We start from the raw sequence: 24918 nt of genomic DNA on the forward strand, positions 1-24918 counted from the left end.
GAACAGTAGCTCAGTAATAGTCCGCCAGTAATTGTAGAAAGCAATCCAGCTGCACTGTGGCGTCCCTCTCGGGCCCGGCCGGACCGGGTGCCAGCGCTGCGCTCCCACTCTCGCCGCCGCCTCCCACCCTTCCCTCACGGTGCCGCCCCGCGCATGCGTCCCGCCGCGCCGCTGGGGGGCGTGCGCTCCGGGAGGAGGCCGCGAAGTGGCGCAGGAACTGACGGAGCGAGCGCTTCCTGCCGCATCCCGGCCCTTCCTGCGGCGTGCCGGGCCTTCCTGCGGCGTGCCGGGCCTTCCTGCGGCGTCTCTGCATCCGAGGGACGAGACGGTGCTCAGCTGCGAGAGCTGCTCTCCGCTGCTCGCCCCGCGCAGTGATACCCGCAGGCCCGCCCCGCCTGCCTCCGCTCAGGCCCTACGTGAGTGTTCTGTGGGGGTCCCGCGGGGACGCGGCAGGGAGCGGCGTCGGGGTGCCGGGCTCTGGCCCCAGGGGTGGCGGCGGGCCCGGACACCTCTCCCGGCATGGGGCTGGGGGCTGGCGGGTTTCTGTGCGCACGGACTTACCTGCGCGGTTCACTCATGCGGCTCTGTGGGAAATACCTGCTTGTTTGGAAACGCTGCCCAAAGGGACAAAGGTAACTGGACTGCAAGTTATGAAGCTTGTTTAGGAGAGCCTGGCAATTCCTGGCGAGGTAACCCGTGCTGGCGGTCACGGTAAAGGTCGTTGTCGCTGTTGTGAGAAAGCTGCATTGTTTTGAGTTAGGGAAGGTAACTCCTCTATTGCTTGTCTTCTTGGTGTTTACAGCTTCAAAGGCTAAACTGAACATGTGTTTCTTCTGCGCCTAACTCTTGAATTCTCGTTCATCGTTCTGATACTAGCTAATTGTATCCCTAAACTGCTTATTTCTGTGGTGTGCTGTGGAGAGTGCCCGGTCTGCTCAGAGGGGAATGGGGCATGTTAACAATTGTTCTGTCTGCTAGAAATGGAAAGGTTTGGACAGCAGATACTCATCCAGACTAAAAGTCAAGTGACTTACTTGGTATGCAACATGATGTCATTTCTTCAGCAGAACTGAAAGTGAACATCCAAATAGTAATGCATACTGCTTCCCTTCACCCACCCCATCAGATGGGAAAAAAAAAAAGGAACAACTCTAATACTTTTCTCTTAGTGCTAGTGCTGCAAGAGCTAGTGCAGGTTTTTACTATTCACTAGTGTGGATTGTTATCACAGGAAATAAGGAGCAAAGCCAAACCCAACGATATAAACTCCTCATTATTAATTTTCTTATGCTTTGTCCTAATGCTGTCCACAGTGGCAGCCAGAATTATCTGGGAAGTTGTACCAGAATCAGTTTTGAGTTGAAAAGATAGTAAACCTATCTTTTTCTATGACAGAGTCTCTTCAGTAAAATAGTACTACATATGTATGATAAAGCATGATTAGATTAGTTGCAATTGATGTTATCATTTGTCTACTTTTTTACATTGTGTTGTGAAAAAGTACTAAACTTCATGACATAACTTGTAGTTCATGATTAGCTGAATCTTCATGCGCTTATGATGTACTCAAGGATTTCTTTCCATATATTGTGAACCTGTTTCAAATATGAAACAAATTCCACAGTTGCATGGTACTTTTCCCTGAGATGAAAACTGTTACATCTTGTGACATGTAATTTTTTTTTTTTTTAATTAAACTAAAAATTGAGGGGGTCATATAAAAATTCACTTTTAAACATAAATAAAGTAAGCAATAACTTGAGAGTGTGCAGCATTTTTGTTTAGTGTCTTATAATGACAGTAAATCCTGTGATCACCATTCTCTTCAGCAATTCCTGGAAGTATATTCTAGCTTACTTGAATTTTTAAACCAAGAGCTTAAAAGGTAACTGATATTTCTTTTTGCTTAATTTCAATTTCTTTTCTTCTTCTTTTTTTTCTTTTTTTTTTAGATAAAAGGATACATGTTCACTTCAAGTAGAAAGGAGCATGTTCCCAAATTCTTCCAACTTGGGTCGTCCACCCTTTCCTCCAAAATATCAACAACAGAGTATTTTCTTCACTAAACTTCCTCTAAATATGCCTCCTACTCTTATGTCTCACCAGCAAATTGTCGTTCCTCCGTTTCATCTTCACAGTGCAGTGTAAGTACAGTAAGGTTTGGTAGAAGGGGTTGGGTCTGAAAGAAATATTTCTCTTTGTGGAGGATAGTTTTCACTGTTTGTAACATTGAACTGCCCTGAACTTCACAAAATGTTAAGATGTCATGCATATAAAAAAGAGCTGTGTAATTTCTCTTATGGACCTGCAAATCTATATGCTTGCCTGCGATGCATAATGCATGAGATGTAATGGCACTGATTAGAATTGTTAATCCACAGCTCAGTTTTGAAGATCTTCAATTGTATTTGTTTATTAAGGAGAGCAGGGAGGAGATGAGAAGAGGAAGAAATGTTTATTCTTGGGTTTGTATTTGAAGACACTGTAGTGTTGTTTAGGCTTTTGAATTTAAAAGTTCCTTATGTGAATTTGTTTGCTTACCCTGTCTTACACATATGCTGTCAAGAATGAACATTTCCTGTTTTTAATGAAGTACATATTATAAACTCAAATATATCTTCATGTTGAATAGAAAAGAAAGATGTATTCCTTCTAAAAAATACCCAAGTGACAGGACTTGTAGAATTTAGTATTCAGTTAACAATTACCAATCCATGAAAAGTATCTTGGTTATCTTATGAATGACTGTTTTGGACTGTAGTTTTTCTAGAGCTCTTTTGAGTGGGAATGTTGAAACTACTCCAGCTACTACTCCAGCTGTTGCACTGCAACGAGTGACTTACGGAAGTGTTAGTCCAGTGTCTACACCAGATGCCCTGACATCATTTCAAGGAAGAAAGTAAGTTCTTTTACGTATGTGACCAATATTGGTTGTAATGTACCCATTGTGAAGCTCTTCTGGTATCAATTTCTTAGGCAGTTTGAGTAATGTTAGAAATTGCAATACTGAATACTTTTTTCTTTTTGATGGAAACAGGACATGTATTGGTGCTTTAAAGCATTGTACCTGTTTGAGAATCTTAGTACTCAGAAGTGGCTTCCTGTACCTAGTTTTCTCTTCCACCATCTGTAGCCTTGCAGAAGTGATTTATTCTAATACTGCAGTGAATTGTGGTCTGTGTGGGTTTGACTTTAAGCTGCTTTGTGTCTATGAATGTTCTTTTATTGTTAATTTGTCAAGTTAAAAATAAGAGTGCACCCTCAATGTTTTATGGGAATTGTCATGTTTTCTTGATAACGCATTACATGTTTTTCCTAATTTTCTTAACTATGTGATATATTATTTTTCAAACACAAAGTGTTAAATTCAAGCATGTGTAAGTTCTTTTTTTTAAAGAGGATTTTATGGAAAACTAGTTTTTGTAGGTTTTTTTTTTTATTAACTTGAATTTACATTACTACCTTTGTTATTTTAGTTACCACAGAAAGGGAAATTTTACATAAATGTAGGGTTTAATTATCTTTTAATGCTTTAGAAAAAGCCAGTTCTCTTTATTAGTTCAGGTATACATGTTTCTAGTAATTGTCGGAATCAGCTGATTGGAAGGAGGTTCTCTGTAGTGTGTCTTCAGTACTATCTCCTGAATGCTATTTCACTTCCAAATCTAACATGAAAAAATAAGCACGGTCAAATATAAGCTATTAAGTTATATCTGACTATGTAATTATCCCATGGACTAAGGAAGCTCCTGGTTTTATGCTGCATGCATTTTTTCCTCTTGAGCAGTCTGTTCTATGACAAGCTATGCTGTGTTGGGAGATTTGTAGTCAGCTTAAACAAACTTGTCATTTGGGTTTCAGTTGGTTAAGTGCAGACGCTTGCCTTAAAGAATTGCATCAATCCAGTTCTCCGGTTGCTTTATTTCTCCTTTTTTATGTTCTCTTTTCCCATTCCAGGGTTGTTTCACATAGTACCTAGGATGGGCACACCTGTTTTGTGGCATACTTGGGCTTAGTGAAATAGTTATGTCATTAAGTGTTAGTATTTGAACTTTGTAGAAACTGTCTTTTAATCATAAGTTGGAGCTTGTGAACTAGAGGAATTACGCAGTGTCTCTCTCTAGGAGACAAAGTCAACAGAGTGTTCCAGATGACGCCAAACGGCAGCGGATTCATTCACACGATTCTGATACAGCTGTAGTTAACCAAGCAGTGCCTTTGCCAAAAGAACGTAGACGCTCCTTCCCAGCATCAGTTTTAGTTCCGTCTCCAGTGGTGCATGCGACTGGCTCACCAGGTTTAATTGGATGTGTCCCTCCTTTGCAAGATACTTTGTTTCCAGATCCTCCAGAAACCGGGCTCCCTGTTGCCAAGGACGAGGTAATGGCTTTCTCTGCCTGTGCTTTCTTCTGTCTTTTGAGTATGAGGTGATTTTGAGAATCTAGAGGTACTGTAAGAGACCACAAACATTTCTACCAGTGTTTTTGACAGTATCATGGGATATCTATTGATAAGCTGCCATTAGAAGGAGTATCAATAAGTGTGGCTGCCGCTGTTGTTCTGTATCACCTCCTTGTCTGTGCTTGGGCTTGAAGCATTTATGTGGTGGCAGGGGAAGTCAGGGTACTGTTTCTTTGTAAAACCCCACTGTAGTTATATGAGAGAAGCCCATTCTGAATAGATGCAGTATTTGGCCTGTAAAGATGTTTGCTCCCTCTTTTCAAGAAAGTATAAAAGTTACTGCCATAGCTGTTCTGGAATATAGAAGAGAATGGAATGGAGTTTAGAACTGCTTCTTGTTCTGCACACACATGAGAGAAGGGTTTTGGGTTTTTTAGTGTAAATATGCCTGTTGATTATAGAATGTAACAATGTGGGAAAGGAAAACAGTCAGTACCTCCTTCCAACAAAGATCTGACTTCTTAATAAATTTATATGGGATAAAAAAGAAAGCTAATTTAAATCAGGTTTTTTAATGATATTTTTCTCCCCCTTACTGGTAGGCAAACTGTTGACATTGAAGTCAGCAGCAAATGTCTTAGGTCATTCATTACTTATTCCCTGAAATACTGCATATACTGATGATGCAAAAATTATTTTCTCTGGTTTGCTATTTTATAAAAAATGGAACAAATTTCAATTTAAAAACTTAGCAGAAATGTTTTAAAGGAACTATTAATTGTGAATTCAAGTGCAGTAAAACTCTAGACAGTGGAGCTGGTCATGTGAAATGGTGCTGAGTTTTGCATTAAAAAAACCAACCTTCTGTGTTTCATGTAATTGCGTCTGTGACAAGAAAGAATGTTCACTTAGCTGTGTCTTTACTTTTTGTATGTGTGTGTTCAGTTAAGTAAACAGATTTTGGAGTTGTTTCAAGCATGTCGACAACAGGCCATTGATTTGGACAGAAAAGAGCTTTGCAGAACAGAACTCCAGAGAGAAATTCAGCTAATTTTTCCACGTATGTTTTGAATCTAATTACTTTATATCAGTTTGCATGTTCTTCAAGTTTGTGATTCTTCCTTCCTCTCAAACTGTAATATGTCACATCATGTTTATTTTTTGTTACTCTACTATTACAGAGAGCAGACTTTTTTTGGTTGGGTCCTCACTAAATGGATTTGGCACTCGTACTAGTGATGGTGATTTGTGCCTGGTGATTAAAGAAGAGCCAGTAAGTAATTTAAAACATACGTAGTTAAAACAATGTCTGGTTTTATGGATGTGCTGTTAAAAGGCTGGATCCCAAAATGACAAAATGGTAAAATCTTTTGGATTTAATAACATAGTTTTGCACTCATAATAGCCACAAACTTTGAGCCCATTAATGTGCAGATAAGAATTAAACCCTATCAACCTAACAAAACCTATTTTTAAAGCTTTACCTTCAATTCATAAGTGCAAAAATACAGCAAAAGGGAAGCAGAATGCCTAGAATGATGAAGAAAACTGTTTAGAGAACTCTTTTAGGTGCAGAAACAATTTCTAATAAGTAAAGTTTTTTTTTTTATTTAGATTCATAGCTACCAATTTTAGTGATCAATCATAAAGATGTATTTAGTTTCTTAAACATTTTTAGTGAGAAAAAATGTTATGAGTAGAAATTAGGTAAACAGAAAGGATATCTGAAAGAAATTTAGGTAGACCATAATCTTGAAAGAATTTAAGCATAATTTAAAGGGAAAAAGAGGGTATTTTTGTGTAAATGGGCTAGGTTTTCATCTAGGTCTGTGATTTTTGAATGTCTGTTAATCACTTTGCATATTATGGATTGTTCTGTCTGGCATTTACTGTTATAAATGTGTCTGTAGGCTGTAGAATGTGTTAGTGTACTTGTTCATATATTATTCTGAGAACAAATTTCATTTTAAAACCAAAGCATGCTTACTTTGAATATTTAAATAAGAGATACCAAAATTTTTCATTAATTTTAATACCACATTTCAGGTGAATCAGAAGACTGAAGCAAGACGTATACTCAGCTTAGTCCAAAAACTCTTCAGTACTAAACTTTGTAAGTTACCATCTAAAGTGAGGTAGTAAGATTATTGGCAGTTCTAGAAGAAGTGTTGGTGCTCAGTTGTAACTAATGTATGTAATTGCATCTTGTCTAGGTTCTCATCTGGGTTCTTTCTGGGAAACCTCTGTTAGTGAACTCTTGCTAATATCTTAGATTGCAGTGTTTTCCTGGGAAAAATACTCTTAAGAATTTGTTAAATAAGATGTCACTCACAGTAGACTGTGTAGAATTGATTTTTTTCTTTTGAGAAGTAATTAACTTATGTGCCTAATGAAGAAAGTAATAAATGTTGACAGTACCAGCACATACAGATAAAACATACCAATTCATCGTTTCTCTAGCTCATTGTTTAGACTCTCTTCAGATTAAGAATTCACATAGGTAGATCTTGACTTAAATGTGAAAGCCTTTTACTCCAAAGAGGCTTTTGTATCTTCCTTTGAATTATAAAATACTCTAACATTTACTGGTATCAATGACTTTATCTTGCTTCCCAGAATTGTGGTATATTCTTTGATGCTAGTCCTTATAGTGATGTTTTGAACACTCCTGCAGTGCTAAAAGGAACAAACCATAAGTTAAATGCAGACTTGAAAAATATCTTCATTGGGAAGCATGCATGCATGCACGGATTTTAACAGCTCCCACAGAAAAATGACTTGATACATCTATTGCTGAATAGGTATCTGATATTTATTGACATTTGTGTAAGTCTGAAAATTAATCTGGGTTTGTCTGTGGTGCAGCTCTCTCTGTCTATGGTGCAGTGCTTTCTGATAGTACAGTGATAACATAGGTGTGATTTAAGGGTTCAAGAAGCTTCTAAATGAGCGGTCTTTTTCAAGAGCTCTTGTTCTGAGACAAAGGCTTAGACAAAATCAGGTTTGTTTACCTGTATTGGAAGGTATGATAGCCATGTGCAAGTGATCCCCAAGTGATTTGTGCCTTTTCCCATTTTTGATTTTGTAATTCTCTGATACCTTGCAAGTGCATTTGGTCAGCTTGATTTAATCAAAATATTCTATGGAAGGTAAGACAGTACAAAGCACTGCTGAGATTACCACTCCTGTCAGGCTCCCTTAGTTGTGGTCATTCTCTTACATCATCTCTTCAGAATCTTAACATCACTATGGCATTAATTCCTATTTGTAGCAGTCTGTCCTGTGTCTGTGTGTGGATGTTATGTGAATACAACTAACAGACAAAGGTTGGTTAAAAATGTTCAAAACCAAAAGGCTTTGTCACATGGGTCTTTACACCTAGATTGAGCTAATTTACAAGCTATAGCTGAGTTATGCCAAGGTTAAGTTGTTCTGGAACAGGAGGTGTCCTGGTTTCAGGTGAGATAGTTAATTTCTTCTTAGTATCTGATGCAGTGCTGTGGTTTGGATTTAATATGAAAATAATGTTGGTAACACACTGAAGTTTTACTTGTTCTCAGTAGTGCTTACTATAAATCAAGGAGAGCCTGTCTACCTAAAATGTATGAAGCTGCTTCTGGTAATCATTTTCAAATTTTTGCTGCCCTGTTAGCATGTATGATACTACCCTATAATTTTAAGCTAATACCTCTCTGGCAATATTGGTTAAGTATTTCTTTCTTTCTTTTGTAGAAGAGAGATTGCAGCATGTTCTTAAACAAGTGTGTGAGCACTCATAAAACTTACTGTTGCTTCACAGGAGAGAATGGAAATAAACATGGTGTGGGCCAAACATTAAAGCTAGAAAAGCGTGTGCCAAGATATAAGAGAAACAACAACAGGGAGAAAATATAAAATGCTATTTAGAATAAGTTCTTGCTCTGTTTTTTTGGAAGAGTTGAAGGACAAAAAGAAATAAGGAAGCTGGCATAGGTAAAGTTTTAGATTTTTTTTAACCTTTTTCCAGATCACTTTGGTTCAGCAACTTGGGAGAAGTTTTTTCTATCTGTGCCTCTTACAACATCTCCTTTTTTGTTCTTGCTGTCTGCAGTGCTCCTGTGCATTCCAATGTAAGGACAGTAAAAGTGTGATTCTGTGCTTATTTCACCTTAATTTTATGATGGATAAATGAAGAAGCATTCCAAGTGCAAATTAGATCAGTCCCTTTCACAATTTGTTTTGTTTTCAGAACTTGAAGGGCCATGTATTTTATCCTTCATATGGAGTTGAATGTGATTATTAGATTAGGAGGTTTGGGAAGTGGATTCAAAATTTGTATAAACTCTAGCTTGTTTCAGGTTTGTAAAAGGTAACAAGTCTGAGCAAGGAGTTTTAGTCCATCAGATTCTAAGTCTTATAGCAGAGGCTTTTCTGTGTTGTCATTCTGCATCTTGAATACCACCTGAAATAAAATGTCTTCTGGTTTTGAATAGCCTAATAACAGAGAAAAGTGGGGAAAAGCTTCTGATACTTTATTCATTGTTTTTGTGTATATCTAAACCACTGAGAGTTAATGTCAGACTGATTCCCCACTTCAGATTCATCTATGTGGGATTCATTTGAAGAACACCATAATAGTATTAGGTTTACAAGTATTTACTATCTGCATAAATAGCCAAGAGCTCATTTTCCCTTAGATTTACAAAGAGGTACAGTAGCATTGAGACTAGGGTATCAGAGTGGAATCTGCCTAATGGTGGTCTAGTGGGAATGTGTAACAGCTGGGGCAAGCAAAGGAGTTTGAACTCAGTTGAATGCCTTTGAAGAACTGTGCAGATCATGGAGTGAATTCCAAAAAATCAGCTGTTACTTCATCCTGTGGTGGTTTGTACCTTCCTAGATTCTTCATTAATGTGGATTCTGACTTCTGTGTTTCTCCTTCTGTGGTATAACCAAATCAGTAAGAGCAGGCTTTGTGCTCAGGATGTCAAAGATCTTTTTGGCATATGCCAAGTTTGGGATTAATATTCTGTTCAATTGCTGGATCTTTCATTATATAAAAGAAGAGAGGGAATTAAGCTCTTCAGTCTGAAATTCTGCATGAATAAGTTATATATGAAGCAATGCTTAGTCTTCTTTGAAGCCACTTAGATTCTTTTTTGCTGAGCTGAAGTGGTGTTCATGACCTTTCCATAGACATGCCTAAAACTTTGGAGCAGCTCTACAAATTTCTTTTCATGTATTTTAGTGTAGTATCTCTGGTCATAGCTTTCATGATCACATAGTCAGTTTACTAAGGCTCTTACGCCATCCTCAAGAATTCCACACCCTTTATTTGTGACTGTTTCTTCCCCTGTATATATGTGTAAGGTACAATATAGATTCTGCTAACAGCATCATTGGTCTGAGCCAAGAAAGAGGATACTGGCAGGAAGTTACTGCTTCTAGCTTCTGCTTACCTCTTCTGTCTTCTTCCTCAGTTTCTACCACCCTGTGAAACAGATTGGGATTATGTTTTGGGATGTATCTTTTTTTTCTTAGCCAGCTAATTTGACACAAGCATCCATCAGGTGCAGGGAGGCATTTGCAGACAAGGATGTGTTTGGAAGTGTGTTGTCCCTAGAATGAGTTCAGTTAACCTCTGAAGAGCTTTAGGAAGGGTCAAAGTGAGGAAAGTTGAATTGGTGTGGCATACAGGTAGACGTCTACCATTGCCTACCATGTGTTAGTGCATTGGGATTCTTTGTCATAAATTTGTTAGTGAATAGAGAGGAGACAGAGAGCTCTGCATGCTTTAGACTCTTGCTTTAAAAATATTCTGCGATGCTGGAGGATAGATGCCTGGATGTTTCAGAAGGTGCAGCTATAAAGAGAGGATGCTTGTGTTAATTTAGCAGACAGTGAGGATGAATTGAATTTGTTAATTTAAGATTCTCTCTTTAACATCAGTAAATTAGTAAGATTGTCTTTTATTCTGTGTGCCAGTCTGTGTGTTGCTTAGGTTTGTGTGATGCATTAAAATCCAGATAAAAGATTGCCTCGGGTCAAATCTGTCTGAACATGCATATCCACAAAACAATTTCAGAAAGTCTCAAAATAAGATTTGTTTTAATTGAGTATTGCACAGATTTTGTTCCACCAAATCTGAATTTATCATCCAAAAGCAATGGAGATTATGCTGGCTGTTAAGCTGATAGAAGTACCTTGTTGTTTTTTCTGGAGGGAAAGAAAAAATCATTTTATTCAAGGTTATTTTTAGTCTGTATTACTTGTACTGTGCATGCTTATTTATGCTAATCTGAGGTTAATTTATAAAAACAATGGGAAAATATATGGTGTTGGATATGGACAAATTCAAGTGGTCCTAGATTTGGCAACAGAAGTAATTACTAAAATCACAGCTTTTGACCAAATTCATACCATACAACCTACAGGCTCTACCTTTCTTTCTTCTTTGTTGCTTTCTTGGTCACAATATTCATTCAGGTTTATAGGAAACTACTGAATATAGGCTGAGGTATCACGAAATCTAGGGAATTCAAGACAGTATGGCTGATGCAATAGCTTTGGGGAGCTGCATGTGGAGGGTGCATTTGGTAGCATACTGTGTAGGTAATCATCTGATAATCATCATCAATGTGGATTTATTGCATGTCCTATCACTATTAAAACATAAGGCAGATAAAGCTTACCCCATCTTTGATAGCAAGCATTATCATGTTTTCAGTAGCATTTCTTGGTATGTTGTTTATAATTCAAATGAACAGTTTTCAGAACAAGTTTTGAGCCTATCATTAGCCCATCCTGGTTGGATATGTTCCTTCTCCCTTATTTTTGTATCTTAATTATAACAATTCAGGATTTGTATTACAAGTACTGTTCCATGAAAGCATTGTAGTATACTGCATTCCTTATGTTAAAATTTCTGGAATATATTTCCCTCAGTCTTCATGTTCTATTTACTTCTTCTCTAATGTTTAGTGTGGGGGGTGTTCCACCTGCTTACATGGGTTGTTTTTTTGCTACAGTTGCTAAAGGTTACTTAGTTTTGTACAACCCTGCTGAATTTAATAAGCTGCTATTTGCTATAGATCAGTCGATTAGATTCTATTACAGGATCTTCTGTTAAGATCTGCATCTTGCATGAAACTTAATTGCATATTTTCCTCCCTTTCAGCAAGCTACATTGAGCGACCTCAGCTGATCAGAGCAAAAGTGCCAATAGTGAAATTCAGGGATAAAGTCAGGCAAGTATTCTGTTCAGCCTAGTCTTTTAGACTTTGACATGGGAAAGCATTCTATATGTGCACTGCCCTTACAAGTGGTCCCACCATTTTATGTGTTTATTTGTATGGTGCTGTAAGTTGTTATGACAAGTTTGTAGAGCTAGCATGCAGTGGCAGTCAGCTTATTGCCTTGATGGTCTGAATCACCTCCTATGGTTGAGATACTGTTTAGTTCCTGTGATGTGAATCAGAAGCAGTGTATCACATATTTCTGGTGGGTTATTTGTACATAGCGGACTCCAAGTTAACAAATAGTTTGACAGATAAACAGTGGTAGGAAGAAAACTGTTGTGAAATATAATTTTGCTTGCTGTGCAGACATAACTGTTGAGCTATACAAAGAACAGTGAAACAAACTAGTTTGTGGTGATATTTTCTTGTATTCATTGTATATTCATTATGAAGACATGAGAATAATTTAGTGCATTGCACTAGGACAGATAATGATGTCTTTCTTATTGTGTGTGATTAAAGTGACAGGAAAAAGTCATGCAAACACTGAAATATGTTGACAATCTGAGTAATGTTAATTGGCTTAGTTTTGTAACGCTGATATTTATGTTTCCTATAGTGACATAGTTTCGTCCTTCTTCGTAAATTGGACTTTGAACAATGTAGCTCTCTTAACCTGTCTATACAGTTTTCAAATTTTGTAACCCTGTCTCTGTCTTTTAAGAACAAATAAGCATGCTTCTGTGGTCTCTCCCTATGAAAGCATATCACAACATGTTTTTATCACGGTATAACTTTATCATGGCTAGGTTCCTGCCCTGATAAAGCTAAATCTTTCATGTTTACAGTTTGAACTAAACTATATCACCAGTTTAAGCTTTTGTTTCTTCTGAGATTATACACACTTGTTGGAGTTTTCACTTTACACTTTTTTCTACATTTACACCCAGTCCCATATTTACTTGAGTGTAATTGCCTACCTTCATTTAAAAATTGGAATGTTCTTTACTTTCTCTTCTAACAGTAAAGAAGGTTGTTTCTTTCATGCTTCCTGGAAGTATGGTACTTTTCAAGCTAAAATTTGGGTAATTTGAATTAGCTACATATAGCAATGGTAGTTTTCATACATAAATGAAATTATACATTCTTGGTTCAAATATTGAATGAGTTATGGGATTATAGCAAGAATATTTTTTTCCCCAATTTAAATTGAGAAAATAAAGTTTGTTAAAAAGAGACCTTTAGTATGGAACAGATAGAAGTGATTGTGTGAGGAGACTGAAGTCTGTTTGTAAGCACTGATTTCAAAAAAAAAGTCATGATAATTGTATACCTTACAGATAGGATTTATAGAACTCTTTATTTTCCACTAAATCAAAGTGTGATCTTCTCGGACAAGAAGCAGCACATTATATTTTTGCAGAGTAAACAGCAATATTGTTCGCCATCTGATTTTCCATCTTCCACATTGCATTTGTGGAAGAGGAATGACAGTGAATGTCATCATTTTGGGTTGGGATTTTTTTTGTTGTAGTTCATTTTTGTTTTGTTTTCTGTCTTTACAGTTATCTTACTCTTACATAACCTGTCACCGCCATGTTTTGTCTTTTCATTTAAGCATTTGTCTCTTTCTAGTCTTTTAGCAGTCTCTTGTCTTTTGTAGACTAAGATGTACAAAAAATGCATATGCATGCATTTTTTCACAGAGGTCTTGAAAAATTGATTGGATATCCTGTGCATAGGGCACTAGGCCTGTCTTTGCCAAAATTGAAACTAAACATTACAAGCTTCCTGTGAGAGCTGATTTTTTGTTAGGAGTTTTTTTTGGATGCTGGGGGAAGGTGGTTGAATTTGATGGGTGTTATCTCTGTATCTGGAGATGAACATTCTAATGTGTTACCAATAACTGAAATATGTATGTATTTCATATATAACTGAAAATGGCTGTTTCCCCTTACTTTGATTCAGTGAATGAGGAAGCATTCAGTTTGTATTTATTCTCTTTTATAACCTTTAAACTTGAGGGTTTATAGTGCTGTAAAAATAAGAGAAGATCAACTGCACTTAAAGACCTGCCATATTTTTTTTGGTAGTTTTTCCCAGGAAATTATTCTAATGCTGGTTCTGCTTCCCGACAAGCCTTTGATCTTACCTTCTGACCTCTTCCAGTTCTCTTTCTCAGTTCATCCTAAACTAATACCCCAGAGAATCCTTCCTGGTATCAAAAGTTTTTCTGTAATAAATAATGTATTGCAAGCATAGGTGGAGAAAGATTTGGTAAAAAATTAAAAAAGATATCCTAAGTTGTCCTAAAGTCTAAATTTATATCTACATGTATTCTTCATTTAAAACAACAATAACATCTTTATAACAAAGGAGTCCAAGTCTTTAAGTGGCTTAGGTGCTATAAACAAAACTAAATCATGGCATTTAAAACTCTGAGGACCGTTTCTATGGCTTAATATTAAAATTACTTTTCTCTATATCTGTCATAAAGTAGGTAGTAAACAATCAGAAATTAAATACCATGATGCTTCATTTTTTTTTTCTCCCTAATAGCAATGTGGATTTCGACTTGAATGTAAACAATGTGATAGGTATAAGAAATACATTCCTTCTGAGAAGCTATGCATTCAGTAAGTTTTTATTGTATTTTCTTATTTCTTTAAACTTTGCTTTTAGAGTTTGTATTTTGATATTGATATTTTATGAAAATTTAATAATTACTATATATATAATTACCTATTTAGCTACATTAAGTGGCTTTAAGATAAGTCCTTCTTGCTCATTGTAAATACATGGAGAAAACAGCTGTATGTTTTTAACTAAATATTATAATATTCAGAAGATAAAAAATATTTTTCATATGCTGGTCCATATATCTACTACAAGGCCTACTTCAGGTATCCTGCAGATAATAAGATCATGGTAATAGTGGTTATCTAGTGGTATAATCTCCAGCTTCTTTTATTTCCTTACAGCCAATGGCAGTATGGATGGCTGATAGCAGCTATGTCTATTTGCTGTTGCAGAGTCTTTGCTTGGAAAATCCAAAATACTGCTTCAGTATTTATACTAATCCCGAATCAAAATTGGTTTGTGTCTGCTCAGGAGTTTGCATTTTAGGGAGAGATTGTGAAACAGCCTTGTGAAAGGAAGGTAATAACAATAGCACTCTTAGTGGTAAACTAAGAGTTTCTTTCTTAGCATTGCAATGTCATTTGTCAGATAAGTACATAAAGAAGTGTGCCTCAGCCTTTTTCTTCTAGGCCATTTGCATTTATTCCTTTACCCTCTTCTTCAGTTCTTGCATAAAGGAATTTCTTTCTATTTAGGGTAGGCAGTTACCAATAGAAGCTGCCTTCACTAATTTTTACTAATATTTCAGTCAAACTAGTTTGTGTTCCATATTCATGTTACTAGGAGAGTCTACAACTTGTCCTGGATCAGTTGGTTGACCATAATTCCTTCATACGTTCAAGAAAGTCTAGGGCTGGGAAAGGATTTGCTTCCAAGTACTAAAAATATTAGGAAGTAATCATTGAGCAGTCACTTCACGAAGTCTAATGTTGATATACTTGTTTGTAGCTTCTGTCACAGATTGTTTTTTGTCAGAAAATCACTGCAGGGCAGACAAGTCCAGATGGGAAAAGAGTGGTGGAAGCAGTCCTAGTATCGCACCTTCTCTTCTGTTCTGCTGTGGTGCTCACTTTTATAAGGCCAGCAAAGTTAACTTCGTCTTTCCTGGTGAAGGCAAATAATATTTCTTGAGGTCAAAGAGTGAGTTAATAGCAAAGGGAGACCTGTGATTGAAAACATTGTCTTCTCAATGTTCTGGACCTTCCTAAGTATCATACTGCATATACCTTGTCTGTCTTGTCTTCCTTAGACCAGAAAACTCACGTGACATAGGGCACACAAATCTTAATGGAAGCTTTTATCAGACTGTCTCCGTACTTTTTATAAGTCATATGAGCAGGGATAGATAGCCTTATATGTATTATCCTGCTCACTTAAATGTGTAGTTGAAGGTCCATGTGTAGTTTAAGGTCTTCAACCTGAATAGGGGAAAAAATTATCAAATTACCTTTAATGTGGAAGATGTATTTGTCTGTTTTCCATTGGAACAAATTAGATGCTCAGGCAAACAAGGGACTATCTTAGTGAACATGATAAAAAAGCTAAAACTCAAAAAATTTCTGTGGATGCTCTTCTGTCTGTTTTGAAGTTAACTCTTCAGTGTGGGTGCATGAGTGCTCTAGGAAAATCAAGGATGATAAGGCAAGCTGACACAAAACATCCACAGAAAATGTAGGTAGATTAGGCAGAGCTAGAAGGCAAAGTCTATGCTGTTATGTTACCAGGAGTTTGTTGAAGGGGGCATGTCTGTGATTAATCAGCAGTTTTTGCTAGATATTTTTCAGTTAGTGGAGGCTGGACTTTTTAGCTTTGTGCAAATAATATTACTGAGCATTTTCTTGAGAGGTAGCTTGTACTGAACCATCAGACAAAGTTTACTGCCATATTGTACACTTACTTTGTCATGTACTAGTTACATGCACCAGCAGACAGAATTTAATATCTCAAAATGAGGTCAACTAAAAAAGATCTTTTCTGCTGTGACACAAAATAGCGATGTTTGAAACTGGAACCTATTTGCATTTTTCTCTCATGGAAAAATTCTATTCCAATTAATGCATCTTCATGTGGTATCTGTACAGTACTTTTTTGGCATCTCATAATTGGTGTACTAAGTTGTATTTTTTGTTTAACCACTGGTGAGCAATGTCAGGAATAAGGTGATTGGTGTTAAGGAGTTTGGTTGTTTCCAAAAGGTGTTCTAGATGTAGTAGTACATAAATTCTGAGAAGAGTACCAGTTACGTCAGCATGTGTTCTGAGCCACTCTAAATATGTTGTGAGAAAATCATGCTTGATAGTTTTACAGAATAACAGAGAGCGCCCCAACTGATACAGTTGTAGGATGTCTTTTGTCCTCATGTCCTGATAAGCAGAATACAAAATCTTAGTATGATGATGTCAGGTTAGAAAAAGCACTCCAGAATGTATAAGCTTTTTTTAATTATCTGCTTCTGCATACCTGCAAATAATAAACTATTCTGCAGAGTCCCAGGAGTTTGTGGTGGGTGGTATTCACCTACATAGATTAATACTTCAATTAGAAGGTTATCTATATTCACCAGAAATTCAAAAGATCATACATGGCATATGGCTGTATATATGTTTTTCCTCATGAAATGCATATATATTAATTTAAAGACATATTGTATCTAACATGTCATCTGCATGAAAAGCTATTGAGGACAAGGCAAATTTAAAATTTGTGTTGGTATACAGGGATTACTGCTGTCATGTATTCTGATGTAAACTTAAGAATCAGCTGTGTCCTCCAACTACAATAATTCTTTTCCCTGCCTTCAAAGTTTTTATAGCCTAAATTAAAAAATAACATAGGGTCTGTCCTGGCAGCAAATTTTTTCAGGGGAAATTGGTACAATGAACTGGAGAGTCCTTAGAAGTAGAAAGATGCTTTGCAAATTTCCTAGTATACCTCTCGTGGTGTGTCTGCGGATTTTACTATTCAAAAGGCTGTTTGCAAATGCAAGTACTATATTTTGATTTTTATAGGATGGATAGTAATTGGAGAATTCTGTAAGTAAATTCTATAAAATGCCTGCAGAATGTAACCTTAGAATATAAGTAAGAGCAAATGTTGATTAATTGCTATCTAGATAAATGTACTTTTTTGAGATGTGTTTATTTTACTTGCAGTTGAGAATCGAGTTCGTCCATTAGTACTTGTAATTAAGAAGTGGGCAAGTTTTCGTAAGATAAATGATGCCAGTCGTGGTACTTTAAGCAGCTATAGTCTTGTGTTGATGGTTTTGCACTATTTACAGAGTAAGTATTTTTTACATGTTTAAACTGTCCCTTTTAAGTTCATATTGATGTAGTTTTCCCTGTTTGAAGTAAAGTGAGTTTTACTCCATTTCTTTAGTGTTGCATTTGTCTTTAACAAGTGGACCTGCTCTTTGGAGACAGAATTACCACCTTTAAAGAGGTTTGGAAAAAAAATGTACCTGGAGGACACTGTGTAGCTATAAAATAAACTCAAGTACTACTTCACAAAAATGCATAAATAGTCATCTGTAGTCTTCTCTGGCAGCCGCCACAGCTCTCTATGAAGGAGGAAAAAAGGGTTCAAATAATCATTTTCATGCAAAGGTGTGATCAGTCAGCTGTCTTGGGAAGATCAGCAGTCCAGAAACCAAAGAGGAGCCTTCTACCTGTGCTTCCTCAGCCTTTTCTGTGGGGGGAAAAAAAGCATGAAAAAAAAGACCCTGAGGTGTGGCCCTGTACACTGTACATGCATCTAAGCATCAGATTTTTAGGTTCTGATGTATTATTCATGCAGATTTTAAGCTTTTTTCTCCTGCTATATGCATGTGATGTTCCTGAAAATAGCCTGTGTCCTAGAATTTCTAATAGTATTTTTGTTGATACTGCGGAGAGAAAAAAATAATACCTTTCTTTTGCACTAGTGTTCCTGCCTTTGCTAGGCAAATTTATTTTCTATACTTATTTCCATATTCGTATACTTATGTGGATGTCTTTGGACCCAAGTTTAGTGTGGCTTCAGTTTATTTTGTAGATACATCAGTATCTTGTGCATGAGCTTTCTTCCAGATAATATGTCTAATTAACTTGAACAGTAAGAAAAGCAAACTCATAGGGCAAATGCTAGGGGTAAGTGGTAATTTTTCCCCTCTCGTCCATCCTCTTAGTAAAACTTACTAAAGCATACACACCTAGATACAACACCTTGATTGTTTGCTCAGATTTTGTTGCCTTTTAATTTAGTGTGGTAGAGAACTGGAAAGTATCCAAGGTGGTGCAGAAAGATGAACACTCACAAACAAAAATGTTATTGAAGCAACTGTGGTAATTTTCTTAGCAGTCCTGATAGTATATTCTACTCTTTGAAGATACTCCAAGCACATTCTAAGAATTTTGCTATTCTGATTCTTAGACCCTATGGGAAAAGGATTCTGTGACATCTCTTCGCCTGTAAGACCTTATAAAAGAGTGAACTAAGTCCCGAGTTCAAGACCAAGAGTTTGTTATTTTCCATAGTGAATATTGTAGACCAATTTCTTAAACCATGCTGAAGACATGATGTTAAAGCCTTAGTTTGAGGAGTGCTCTGACAGTTCTATAGCTGCTTGAGTAGGATGTAATTACTTTGGGATTTTGATTCATCTATAGGACCACCTCATCTGAGTGATTTTTTTTTAATGTATCTAATTTATATAGTTCAATAGATGCACTCTCAATCCATGGTTTCATAAAAGTAACCAATATTTAGATAATTTTGTGTTTGTTAGTATTGTTAATGACGGCATGATCTTCATAACATATTTGCCATTTAGCAGACCAGCTAATACTATTAGGCTGTATTTGTGTATTTTGTGGGAATTTTGCTGGCAATGCCTACTAAGTGTGTTAAGCATTTTTTAATAGGTTACATTGGGGGACTCATTATGTAATACTTGGCAGCTGAAAAACGCATTCTTCTGCAGTAACTGTAGAATTGTATTAGATGTAAGGAAAAAAGATGAATGAAGCTCTAATTTTTCATTTAGGGAATCTAGATGATTTTCCCATAGCTATGAATTCTGAATATGAACTTCAGAAATAAAGCTATACCCAGCTGTTATAGAACTTTTCATGCCTTTTACATATAGTAGTATCTTGGTAAGACCTTTCATTAGCTGAATAAAAGTCCTATTGTACTGTACAGTACTAAATATAGTAATAGAAATGTTTGCCAAATAACTTATTTTATGAAATGCATGAAAGTGAAGTTATTGTTAAATTTTATAAGATAGAATTTCAATGCAACTCTTTGGTGTAGTTGATATGCTATTGCTTCCATGTGAATTACATGAATCACAGCAATTTTGACCTTTTTTTTTATAGCCTTACCTGAACCCATCCTTCCATCCCTCCAAAAAAATTACCCAGTAAGTGTTTCTTATGGATTTACTATATCATATATGTGTGTGACCCTGCTTATCTAAATATTTGAATTCTTAACTATCTCTAATTGGATTAAGTTGAATTAACAGTTCCAGTAGATCAGGTCATTGATATTCCAGACCTAGGTGTGAAAAAATTATTTGCTACTTTTGATAATTTCTTTAATGAAAATTGTTATGTATGGGAAGATCTGACACACAGTTAGAAGAAAGTGCTAATGAAAACCACGGACCGAGTTCTCTTTATGCTGGCCTAGAAGTATTCCTGTGTCAGCTGTAACTTTCTGGTTCCTGTATCTTAATGTGTTTAGTGCCTTTTCATTCAGCTCTGTTGCTTCAGAATTCCATACCTTCCTACAGCTCTTGAGTTGCCTGATATTTCCATATGCAGAAAGTGAGTGATACATGGTTTACTAAGGAAACTTGAGACATCACAACATTTGACTTCAATCCAAAAAGAAAGCACTTTTTTGGAACTTTGCTATTGTAGTCAGGTCATACTTTGTTCATTTGTGGAGAGGTGGATGAATCAGTATGCTTTGGTCCCTCCAGAATTAGGAGTGTTATAGTGAGATTTAATCTAAGAAAAATATTTAGAAGAAAAAACTGCCCTCCTAAATATTTACCTGTGCACAGAAGTGCTGTTGCTGAATAATTCTATGCTGTAATTTATTTACAAATAAATGCTCAAACGGGAAATATTTAGTGGTGCTGAACAGCAGGGAGAAAATACTGTGGTGTTGGCCATTTTGGGTAATTGAGATAATTGAGATGCAAAAGAAAGCATTGGGCAATAATTCACTGCAGCTTTATTTATGCATTGTAAATCTGCATAAGGGGTACCTGTGCTATATTTTTATGGTCTTTATCTTTTCCTGTCATTTTTTATGGTATTCTATACCGTCTAGTTTCTTCACTGGGAGTGCTGAAGAGCTTTTGAAACTATCTTTCTTTTCTTGTATCCTTAGCTTTATCTGATAGGCTTTTGAATTGCTAGATTTGCTAATTACATTTCCTTAAAGTTTTTGTGCTGTAGTGTTCTAAGTTTTGTGTAGCATGTTATTTAGAGAAAAGTGTTTAGAACTGGCAACTTTTGACTCTTCTGTATTTATAATTCAGATATTTATATTTGTTGTGTTCGAACTTTGTGGAGACCTTCAGAATACTATACAAGTATTTATGCTTTCAGTCATTAAAGCAAATGTAGACCGTACCTTAAGCTAAAAAATCTAATTAATCTAAATGCAAAGTTTTATCTTATGTTGTGTGAAAATGGTAAATTACTTGCAGGTGAGCACTGCTGTAAGAACTGCATTTTTGCCCTTTTCTGATATAGATTATCCTTGGTTTTGTTGTTCTTATATTTGGAGAATGGATGAAATATGCTAGAATTGCTAACAAGATTAGAAGAATATTTTATGCATGCTTACTGCAAATCAAATTGCAAGTATGTTTTTGTTCTACTGTCTCCATTAGGAGTATAATTAAATGTTTAAAAATTATGAAACTTGAAATTTCTGAATACTGATATTTCAGAGGAATTTAAAGTGAAAAATACAGTAAAACAATTTTGGTCTTGTGGTTTGCAGTAATAATTAAAGAACACAGGCAAATTTCAGTGTCAAAAGAAACCATGTATTTTTCTTATGATTATAGCTGGTCAGAGTTGTGTCTGTATACAAAAACTATAAAAACATACTGCATCTTCCCTATGTACATCTACCCACAATTTTTCAAAATCAAATCAATTGTTTGGTACCGTATAGGAGAGACATGCTTACATTGGGGAGGAAACAAAAGACAGATAAGACAGATTCTGTGCCTCACTGAATCCCTGCTACAAATGTGAAGGGTGAGAAGTCGTGGAAAGCCACCAGATTTGCCCACTTTTGCATTCTATTGTCGTGGGGGAGTTTCCAGCTGGCACCAAGCTGATGTGTTTTGCAGCCACTAGTTTAAAGGGAGTATCAGACCACATCAAAGGCAGGGTTGTATTCTGGGGCTTCCCATGCCCCCTAGCCAGGTAAGGTAGATGACAATAGCCCACCAAGTGCATTCATGAGTTTTGAAGTCTGTATAGTATGTGCTTCCATGTCAGTACTTCACGGTTAATCTCTAGAGAACCTGTGGTGGATTAAACCATTGTGGCTGGTGAATGTGGCTGTCACTGGCACTCACAAGGAAACTTGTGCCTGACTCACCACTGTTTCAAGACGTCTGGTGTTTTAATTGAAGTCAAGATGAAATTGGGTTTCCATGAGTGCTCTGAATGTTGAACTTCAAGGACTCTAGCATGAGCACATTTTTGTTTCTTCTGCTTCAGCTTCATGTCATGTCTTGCAAAGGGTGGGGCAGAAGGAAGGGTGGCCTTTAACGTGAGAGTCAGCCCTTGGAAAGACGCAGTTAGCTTCACACTGAGTTGCACTTTTAAAAGATTTAAGTCCTTGCTTAAATGAGTTAAGTCCTTGCTTATAGGACTGGGGAAAAGAATATTTTAAGTGTGTTAAGACATTATGCTGATGTAACTATTAAATTTTTTTGAACAAAGGATCTTCTACATTCAGAGTTAAACTCACTATACATCAAAATACTCAAATATAAATCTTACTTTGATATACACTTTTGTTCCTCTCCGGTGTGTAAGGTGGAATGAGTTTACTTAAAAGCATTATGTAGCTTGAACATGAAGCATGTTGCTGAATACTGGTATTTCTTGAGAAATCAGCCAATCAAAGTAAAAATTAGAGATCCAGCAAAAAAAGCAAAAAACTTTCAGGTCTCTCTTCTGTGATATCTTAAAATAATGGAGAGCTCATTTGTATTTGTTGCTCAGTCAGATCCTGAATCTAATTTCTGTCTCTTATGACAGCTTGAGGCAAAGACACAGTAAGCGAAATAGGGACTAGTTTTTAATAGAAGCTGAATCTTTTGCCTCCTAGAGCAAGTTAAGGAAAGAAAATGTACTTCCAAGGGTGCTTTGAAATTACATTTTTTTAGCAACCTCACTTATGTGCAGAATCTGTAAGCCGTACCTTATTTTGTTTGTGTAGTTATTCCCTGAGTCCCTCTAGTGGGAAGGAAAATACTGTTATCCTTGTTTTACAGCAGGTGGATGGAGATGAGTTGAAGCTAGGGGATTATCAGGGTTGTCTGTGGCAAAGCAGAAAAAAAGTATTTAGGTATCCCTTAGCTGGTCTGACCTCTTGTTCACTGGACATAGAGTGATTCCTTTGTTAAGAAATGACCTTAAATTACATTGTTGGTAATTGAATTATTGAATAATGGTATATCTTGACAGAAGCTGTCACTAAATATTGCCAATTTTAAGTAGCAATTAATTTGGTTTTACGTGTAGAACTTTCTAATATGGTAATAGCAACTTAAATAACAAATTTTCTGTATTTCAGAAAGGTGAAACACTTGGTTTTGCTTCTCTGTGGGGTAATCAACAGCCCACAATGCACAAAAAATAAATCTACCAACAGTATCACAAACATGTGATTAATACATTGCTTTTGTTTCCCTTAATAAGTCTTATTTTCTTCCAGAAAAGTCCAATCAGTTATGCCTTCTATTTTGCAACACTCAGTTGTCTTTTTAAGAGCATTTTTTATAGTGACATATCCACTAAATCAAGTGGAAATGAGAATTACTTACATGTGTCTCTTAAACTAGGTCGTTGGGGGTTTTAATAGTTAACTGCTATAGCCTGTAGCCTGTATTTTTACTAATGCATGTGTCTAGAATAATATGCGTGTATTTGCTTGAAAGCAAAAGCCTTTATGATTGAGAAAATCTTTGATTTGTCTGATATCTTATTGTCTACCAGTAAAAAAATAGCTTATTTTTATGAAAAAAATAATAAAATAAAGCCTAACTTTTTAGCTGTCGAGGCTACCAACCTCGCTGTGATGGCAAGAGTCTCTTGCAATTGAGAGGTTCTCAGGCAATTCAATATTCAAAGTTTTAAAAAATTAATCTTGTCTTCCTTTTCTACTGCCTCCAAACACTTACTAGTCATAGTAGACATCTGTTGTAATTTCATTGCACTTCTGTTTTGTATTTTCCTAGGTCAGTGGCCCATTTTCTTCTTCCTTTCCCCTCCTCCTTTGTATGTTTCTTCTTCAGCTGGTATACTGCTAATTCTAAATTCAATTTTTCTGACTCTTCCTGAGTTTTCTGTGGGGATGGGCAAGGAATTACTTTCACTGTAGTATCTTTCTGATTAACTTTCGGGTTAAAACTGTATTTACTATGTGGCATTGGAACAACTGCTCTTTCTAGATCTTTGTATACTGCATATCTGCTTTTTATGTCTGTGTTGCCATTGTTTTGGTGTCTTCTGATGAACTAGAAACTGTTAAATTCTGAGCTTTGTGAACTAAAATAATATTTTACATATAACATTTTTATCATATGAGATCAACCGTTGAAATTTTTATATCTCTAGAAAAGTGGCTGTTTTTTCCCCAAAAGGTGTTGCACAAGGTTCCAGGAGGTTTTGCTGGAGCTGAGAGAAAGAAGATGGGAGTCTCAGACTTTCCAGTCCTACTGGTGTTGTCACTTAACAGTACTTTTCTCAGAGGAAGTAGTTGCCAGCTGTGGACATGGAAATAATACTACACTATGTAGTGCTTCTATGCTATTCTAGTACTATAAAGTTTGAATCACGCCTGATACTACTCTTAAAAATAAAAAAATGAATGGGTGGGGAGGGGAAAGAAGATATAGTAATGAGTGAACAGGTTCCTAAATTTAAATAAATGTGTGTCTTTATCTGATTGTAATATTTGCTTCTGTGTACCTTGAGTTCAGTAAAACACACAACACTGCTGTAAAATGGTGTTAAAAGCAGGTATCAGCAAGTTATAAAAATTGTTCCTGTAGCAAGAGGAGATATGTTTACTTCTATGTACCCCAGTCTATCACAAGAACCTAAAGGATGCAATGAACACTGAAACAGCAGGGCAGTTTTAAAACCATGTGTATTTAGTTTTCTATGTATTCCTTTTTAAGCTGGCAATGGTGCCTTCTTTTTATAGCAAACCTGATTTTTTCTTACTCCATCATACTCACCCTCTTCCCCTACAGAAAAGCATGCTTCAGCTGAAATGCAGCATTCTGTGTATTCACGTGTTTTGTATAACTTCATTGGTGGGTGGGGTCTTTTTGTTGGTTGTTGGGTTTTTGGGGGTTTTTTGGAGGTTTTTTGTGTTTGCTTTTTTTATTTCTTGGCTAGAG

At 36.3% G+C, this 24918-nt stretch overlaps 1 protein-coding gene across 2 annotated transcripts in view; it reads left to right on the plus strand.

Moving 5' to 3' along the window:
- Positions 1–308: 308 nt before the first annotated feature.
- Positions 309–24918, plus strand: part of TENT2 (terminal nucleotidyltransferase 2) — a 41802-nt gene continuing 17192 nt past the window's right edge. For both annotated transcript variants that reach the window (XM_058043527.1, XM_058043528.1), the window contains exons 1-11: positions 309–416; positions 1953–2144; positions 2762–2899; positions 4125–4380; positions 5347–5461; positions 5583–5674; positions 6448–6514; positions 11558–11627; positions 14178–14254; positions 17411–17539; positions 19619–19662. In XM_058043527.1, coding sequence (XP_057899510.1) covers positions 1990–2144; positions 2762–2899; positions 4125–4380; positions 5347–5461; positions 5583–5674; positions 6448–6514; positions 11558–11627; positions 14178–14254; positions 17411–17539; positions 19619–19662 — 1143 coding nt within the window. In that variant the 5' untranslated portion in view covers positions 309–416; positions 1953–1989. The remainder of the gene's footprint in view (positions 417–1952; positions 2145–2761; positions 2900–4124; positions 4381–5346; positions 5462–5582; positions 5675–6447; positions 6515–11557; positions 11628–14177; positions 14255–17410; positions 17540–19618; positions 19663–24918) is intronic.

The sequence above is a fragment of the Melospiza georgiana genome, chromosome Z, assembly GCF_028018845.1.
Source record: "Melospiza georgiana isolate bMelGeo1 chromosome Z, bMelGeo1.pri, whole genome shotgun sequence".
Lineage (NCBI taxonomy): Eukaryota > Metazoa > Chordata > Aves > Passeriformes > Passerellidae > Melospiza > Melospiza georgiana.